The 8,000-nt window shown below is 35.8% G+C and overlaps 1 protein-coding gene across 1 annotated transcript; it reads right to left on the reverse strand.

Annotated features, from left to right (window-relative positions):
* Positions 1-574: 574 nt before the first annotated feature.
* LOC134262561 (zinc finger protein 616-like) lies at positions 575-7,993 on the reverse strand. Its single transcript, XM_062744955.1, has 2 exons — positions 7,871-7,993; positions 575-2,504 (listed from the first exon to the last, which is right to left on the reverse strand). The coding sequence occupies exons 1-2, from the start codon at positions 7,937-7,939 to the stop codon at positions 783-785; spliced, it is 1,791 nt and encodes a 596-aa protein (XP_062600939.1). The 5' UTR covers positions 7,940-7,993; the 3' UTR covers positions 575-782.
* Positions 7,994-8,000: the final 7 nt, after the last annotated feature.

The raw sequence follows: 8,000 nt of genomic DNA on the forward strand, positions 1-8,000 counted from the left end.
TAAACCCTACCTTATTAATTCTTGTTTCAAGACCTTTCATTTGATAACAAGAACTTTGACCTTTTGACCTTGGAGTTTGACCTACTTTTAAAAAAAATTACCTTGGCCATAACTTCTAATCGGTTAGGGCTAGGGCTTCCCTACTCTACATAAGTATTTATGTGACATTAGACTTCTCACTGAATACCAATTACCTTGACCTTTTGACCTTGACCTTGGAGATTTTTATACTTCTATAAAACTTAAACCTGAACATTGGTTTACTTTCAAATTTCACACATTTTTTTCCCAGTAAGAATACCCTATTTTTTGTACCAATCAATCAAATTTGCATTTAAGAAAAGTTAAATCTTTGCTATGTTGCCGTACGGGGGGCATCAGTGTTTCCCAAACATATCCTATATTAATTAAGCAGTAGTTTATTAACAAAGATAACAAAGACTTCAGGGCAACACACGCTATTGTTTGGCAATGCTTGCAATAGCAGACTTTCTAGTTTGTATTTCCCATTTTATCTATCATAGTTTTGTTTAGAAGTATCTTCAGATATGGTCTATATTTCAAAGAGCTTCTGCACACAATACAAATTGCTATAGCATAAACTCTTTGAGCCCAATGGCTTAGATAAGCATATAAAATAAATAAATGGTAAAACACTTTTAAAAACACTTTATTGAATATTTTTTATATTCTATTGAATAATACTCCTCTTACACCATGTACACATTAACCTAATGTATTATCATGGTTATGAACCTGTTTATTAACATTCATGATAAAGGTTAAATACCATTCGAGTGCATTTTTACCATGTGGCGACTCAAAGAATGTTTATGCATTACCTTACCACATTTATCACAAGCTATCCTCATCAGTCCTCGATGGAGGTCTTCATGATTCTGAAGATTGGATTGACTGATGAAAGTTTTTTCACAAGTGTTACATTTAAGTCGAGCATGAGAATTTTTCTCATGACTAGTTGAGTGCATTTTTAACATGTGGCGCCTTAAAGAATGTTTATGCATTACCTTACCACATTTATCACAAGCTACGTTCATCAGACCTTGATGGAGGGCTTCATGAGTTCGAAGACACATTTTATTGATGAAAGTTTTTTCACAAGTGCTACATCTAAGTCGACCATGATTATTTTTCTTTTTTACATGGTTCTCTTCTGATTGACTGCCATTGGTCTTATGTTTATGTTTGCTCAATTTGTGACTTTCATATCGCAACCTTTCACAAAAGCCCTTTCCGCAATATTCGCAAACATAAGGTATGTCTGAAATTTGTGATTTTGTTTCCAAACTCAAATCATCATGGATTCTGTGCCTTACCATATGATGTCGAAAACAAGACTTAACAAGAAGTTTACCACAAATTTCACACAGAATCTTGGTAGAGGAATCATGGGTATTCATGTGCAGAATTCTGGCAAACCTACTGCAAAATCTCTTCCCACAAATCTCACAGAGAAATGGCTTTTCTCCAGTATGTAATCTTTTATGATCTATGAGTCTCCATTTGGATTTCAAGATCTTCCCACACACATCACAAGGAAACTTCCCAGGCTCATGTGTCTGCTGATGCAGTTTAAGAATATTTCTTTTTTTGAATGTTTTTGGACACTTATCACATGCAAATGTTTTTGTTTTCATGTTTGAAAAATGTGTATCTCTATGTTCACAAAGCGAAGAGGTGAAAACAAAGGCCTTTTCACACAAATCACATTTATATGGTTTTACAGTGCTGTGCAACAGTTTCAGGTGCCTTATATAGGTAGATTTTTGCGTGTAGGATTTCTGACAACTATCACAAAAATAAGACTCCTTTACCTTCTTCCGGACTTGTTTTGGAGCTGAACCCTGAAAATCTATGTGCACTGCATCTTTAAGCTTTCTATCCCCTTCCTTATTTTGTGCCACTGTCGTATCAGAGTTCAATTTTAGATTGCCCCATAATGTTTGACACTTATTACACATCAAGTTTTTTGGAAACTGTGTTTCTTCAAATGTTTCTTCCCGAACTGGCTGCTTACAAAAAATGCAAACAAACGATACTTTAACACAGTTACTTTTTTCTTTGTGTTGTGCAAATGCCTCCAGGTTGGAAAAGATTTTACCACACTTCTTGCATTCAGGTATTTTGGTTCGAACGACTCTGACAGTTTTGACAACTTCTTCTTCCCTCTCATACGTTGGTAAGTTAGCCTCTTTCATTCCAGCTTTAGGTTTATTGCAGCTGATACCATGAACAAATTTCAGATGTGCAAATGCACTCATTTTGCAAGAGAAAATCTTTTCACAATATCCACATTTTATGCATTCGCTTTGTAGTCCTTTGTGTTGTCTAACATGCCTCTGAAGGACTAAAGGGTCACTAAAAGTCTCTTGACAAATTCCACACTTATAAAACTTGTAGCCCATTTCTTCCATTTTATCTTTGGTGATACTTTTCTCTTTGATAATTATTTCGTCTGTTATGAAACATTCTTTTGAACTTTTCTAAAACATGAAAAAAATCATTACTTCATTTGCCTAATGAACAATTTATGAATCAATTCATGTAATGGAAAAGGTACTGTAAACCAATTATTATGTATACACGTCATTTTTTATTCGCGACTGACCGCTAGAGAACTAATCCGAGATGATTAATATCTGCGAACGAGTGGTCACATTTTTTTTTATTTCCACGAGTATTTTTGAATCAAATTAAAATTTATATCCGCCAATAAACTAGGTAAAATGGTAGCATGAGGTCTGCTTACGCATTTTTCAAGACAATCTGTGCATTGCATCCATTTAAAATCTTATATCCACCTCTAAAGTGGGTAAAATGTTTACCATGAGTATACTCCATATACACATTTTCACAACGTTCAGACGAAAATCGGAAAAAAATCTAGGAGATTAAAATTGATTTAAAACTCTCAATTATTAAAGTGCCTCATACTTATTGGGTAATCGACGCTTTCCAAGATCTACATAGCCAAGGGGCAATTATTATAGATGGTTGGGACAGAGCAGGACTGGGCCATAATTACTGTATACAGGGAAATTTTCGCCCCCGTTTTATTTTCGCCCCTTTCATCCTCGTCAGAAGTGGGCGAATTTAAAACGGAGCTAATTCAAATTACATCGCATTATTTCTTAAACAAAACTAAGACTGGGCGAATTTAAAACGGGACAAAATAGTTCGCAAGTGCAAAAGGGCGAAAATAACACGGGGCGAAAATAACCCTGTATACAGTAGCCGTAATTAACCTGGCTACCTCGGATCTCGACTGGTCTGTAACAATAAATGAACAATAATAACACAAGCTGAAATGATTATTGACATTTTAATCATTTTTAGATTTGCCATTTGTTTTTATTTTTTTTCTGAATGTTTGAAATTAAATTTCAATCGCTTCTTGTACAATAACAGAAGAGTTCTTCCGTGATTAATTATTGAACCGTCAGGATCGGTATTGAAAAAAGGGCAAATAACTCTTAGACTAAATAAAACATAATGAACAACTGGTTCGCGACGATAAATAACCACGAGCAGAGGATACTCGCGGAACTTGCGGATATTTATCGCACGAGTATAATACTTGGTTTACAGTAACCAGGAGCCATAATGTTTACATGAGTTCTATTGGTCTTGTTCTTTATCATCTTAAAAAAATCTTTTATAGTTTGACAACTTCTACCAAATGCTTTGGTCTCACTTTAGCCAAATAAAGTCCTAACATAACAACCTAAATCCACATATTCTGGGGATGCTTCAATGTAAAACTAATACAGGTACCACACAGAAAAAGTATTTCTAGCTTCTATTTTTTGTTATATTTATCATGATTGTTTATTTAATATCTATTGTCAATGAAAATTTCGTTTCAATATACATGATATACATGATAAACAGCCCTTATAGACTTGCATTGAAAGTCTGAACCATGTGAAATATGACTTCACTATATGTGCTAGATAATTCAAGCTAAATGTAAGTACATATACCATGTATACAATAGCTACCTGTAAATTAAATTAAGGTGATATTCAAGTGTTGTTAACTGCTTTTTGGACTGTGTCTTCATATTATATTTACATATTGGAACAATTTGATATGGATATTAAACAAGAGGCCCATGGACCAAATCGCTCACATGAGTGGACCATTCTGTTCCTTACCAGATTTCCCCCTTGTTATACATAATGCATCCCAACCCTACCCCACTGACCATAATTGAGACATTTTGAAATCTACACTACCCCATGATCCTTCCATGGGCACATATGTTTCAGCTTTTTTGGCCCAGTGGTTCCTGAGAAGATTTTCAAAAAAAAATTCCTATATATTTCTATGTGAAACTTTGATTCCCTATAATGACCCCGTCCTTCCCCTGGGGGCTATGATTCCTACAATATAGAATTTACACTACCCCAAAATGCTTCCACATAACCTTCACTTTTTCTGGCCCAGTGGTTCTTGAGAAGAATTTTTCAAAAATTTTCTTATATATTTCTATATAAAACTTAGATTCCTCATTGTGGCCCTGCCCTTCCCCAGGGGTCTTTTTTTGAACAATTTAGAATCTACATTATACCAGGATGCTTCCACATAAGTTTCAGCATTTCTGGCCCAGTGGTTCTTGAGAAGGTTTTCAAAGATTTTTCCTTTATATTTCTATATAAAACTTTAGATTCCCCATTATGGCCCCGGCCTTTCCCCGGGGGTCATGATTTGAACAATTTAGAATCTACATTATACCAAAATTCTTCCACATAAGTTTCAGCTTTTCTGGCCCAGTGCTCTTGAGAAGGTTTTCAAAGATTTTTCCTATATATTTCTATGTAAAACTTTGATTCCTCATTATGGCCTTGCCCTTCCCCCAGGGGTCATGACGTGAACAATTTAGAATTTACACTATACTGTACCAGGATGCTTCCACATAAGTTTCAGCTTTTCTGGCCCAGTGGTTCTTGAGAAGAAGATTTTCAAAGATTTTTCCTATATATTTCTATGTAAAATTTTGATTCCCCATTGTGGCCCCGCCCTTCCCCCTAGGGTCATGATTTGAACAATTAAGAATCTACACTACCCCAGGATGCTTCTACATAAGATTCAGCTTTACTGGCCCAGTGGTTCTTGAGAAGAAGATTTTTTAATGCCCCAACGCTAATTTTGCCTTTTTAGCTCACCTGAGCCAAAGGCTCAAGTGAGCTTTTCTGATCAAAATTTGTCCGTTGTCTGTCGTCGTTGTCGTTGTTGTCGTCGTAAACTTTTCACATTTTCATCTTTTTCTCAAGAACCACTGGGCCAATTTCAATCAAACTTGGTACAAAGTATCCTTGGATGAAGGGGAATCAAGTTTGTTCAAATGAAGGGCCAGGCCCTTTTCCAAGGGGAGATAATTATGAATTAGAGAAAAATTAATGGCATTTTTAAATAATCTTCTTCTCAAGAACCACTGGGCCAGGAAATATGAAACTCATATGGAATCATCCTCAGGTAGTGTAGATTCAAACTTGTTCAAATCATGACCCCCGGAGGTAGGGTGGGGCCAAAATGGCCGAACAAAGTTTTATATAGGAATATATAGGGAAAATCTTTAAAAATCTTATTCTCAAGAACCTTTGGGTCAGGAAAGATGAAACTCATGTGGAATCATCCTCAGGTAGTGTAGATTCAAGCTTGTTCAAATCATGACCCCCGGGGGTAGGGTGGGGCCAAAATGGCCCATTAAATTTTACATAGGAATATATAGGAAAAATCTTTAAAAATCTTCTTCTCAAGTACCACTGGGCCAGGAAAGATGAAACTTATGTGGAATCATCCTCAGGTAGTGTAAATTCAAGTTTGTTCAAATCATGACCCCTGGGGCCAAAATGGCCGATCAAAGTTTACATAGGAATATATAAGAAATTTTTTTTAAAAATCTTCTTCTCAAATACCACTGGGCCAGGAAAGATGAAACTCATGTGGGATCATTCTCAGGTAGTGTAGATTCAACTTTGTTCAATACATGACCCCCAGAGGTACATGTAGGGTGGGGCCAAAATGGCCAATAAAAGTTTAACATAGGAATATATAGGAAAAATCTTTAAAAATCTTCTTCTACCACTGGGCCAGGAAAGATGAAACTTATGTGGAATCATCCTCAGGTAGTGTAGATTCAATTTTGTTCAAATCATGACCCCTGGGGGAAGGATGGGGCCAAAATGGTGGATCAAAATTTTACATAGGAACATATGTGGAAACCTTTTAAAATCTTCTTTTCAAGTACCTCAAAGCCAGGCTTCATTATATTTATAGGGAATCATCCTCAGGTAGTGTAGATTCAAGTTTGTTCAAATTATGACCCCCTTGGTGAGAGGGATGTAAAATTCAAGCCCCCCCCCCTCCCAGTTTACTTTTAGTTCTAATCTGATCTGTGCTTTTTCCTAGCCAATTGCTCAGGTGAGCGATGTGGCCCCAGGGCCTCTTATCTTGATTATCTCCCCTTGCGAGGGGATATGTTCCTTAATCTTAACAATTTATATTCCCCTTCATCCAAAGATGCTTTGTACCAAGTTTGGTCAAAATTGGCCCAGTGGTTCTTGAGAAGAAGTCGAAAATGTGAAAACTTTACAGACAGACAGACAGACGACGGACAAAATGTGATCAGAAAAGCTCACTTGAGCCTTCAGCTCAGGTGAGCTAAAAATACATTATAATATTGAAATATTAACTTTCAATTATAATTATGTATTGGAAAGGCAGATATCCTTATAATTTGTTTGAAAAACAAGATGTGTTTGTGAAACACTATGCTCCCGGTGGCAACACAGTTCAAAAAATCTATTTTTAGCATATTGGTCACAGTCAATGTCACAAGGTCATTGACTGTGGTGTCATTTGAAAGAACTTAATCAGTGGAGTATGCATCCCAAATATGAAGTCCCTATCTCCTATGGTTTAAAAGTTATGGCAAAAAAATGTATGAAGCTATTTTTAGCATATAGGTCACAGTCAAGGTCATTGACCATGGTGTCATTTGTAAGAACTTAATCAGTGGAGTATGAATCCCAAATATGAAGTTCCTATCTCCTATGGTTCAAAAGTTATGGCAAAAAGTGTAAAAAGCTATTTTTAGCAATTAGGTCACAGTCAAGGTCACATGGTCATTGACCATGGTGTCATTTGAAAGACCTTAATCAGTGGAGTATGCATCTAAAATATGAAGATCCTATCTCCTTTGGTTCAAAAGTTATGGCAAAAAGAGTAAAAAGCTATTTTTAGCATATAGGTCACAGTCAAGGTCACAAGATCATTGACCTTGTTGTCAACTGAAAGGGCTTTATTAGTGGAGTATGCATACCAAATATGAAGTCCCTATCTCCTATGGTTAAAAAGTTATGACAAACAGTGGAAAAAGCTATTTTTAGCATATAGGTCACAGTCAAGGTCACAAGGTCATTGATCTTGATGTCATTTGAAAGGACTTTATTAGTGGAGTATGCATACCAAATATGAAGTCTCTATCTCTTATTGTTCAAAAGTTATGGCCAAGGTTAAAGTTGACAACAGACAAATAGACAGGACAAAAACAATATACGCCCGGAATCTATCGATCCGAGCGCATAAAAATAAGAAATTTCATTTCAAAGGTTAAATTAGTTATTGTGTACACTGTTGTTCAATTACAAGTACATGCACATAACGGAATGAACATGATGAAAGTTATTTTAACCTTTGTTATATGATAAAACATAACTTGGAGCAGTTAACTCATTTTTTAAAAGCATCGGTTGACAATGGTTTTTCTTGGGGTGCCAATTTCAACTGTTACCCTCCAAAACAGGCACCATTTATATAATGTACAAAGATATAAAATACGTACCGTAACATGACTACTTTCAATCTGTGGTTCTCCTCTTGGTCCAGAAGACTGAACCTCATCAATAATCATTGGACTTTCTTCCACTTTTACTTCAGTTTTTATTTCTATTGGTGGATCCAAGTTTGGGACT

This window comes from Saccostrea cucullata, unplaced genomic scaffold, assembly GCF_032062105.1.
Source record: "Saccostrea cucullata isolate Sc308-1 unplaced genomic scaffold, CSIRO_AGI_Scuc_v1 ctg11814, whole genome shotgun sequence".
In the NCBI taxonomy this organism is placed as follows: Eukaryota; Metazoa; Mollusca; class Bivalvia; order Ostreida; family Ostreidae; genus Saccostrea; species Saccostrea cuccullata.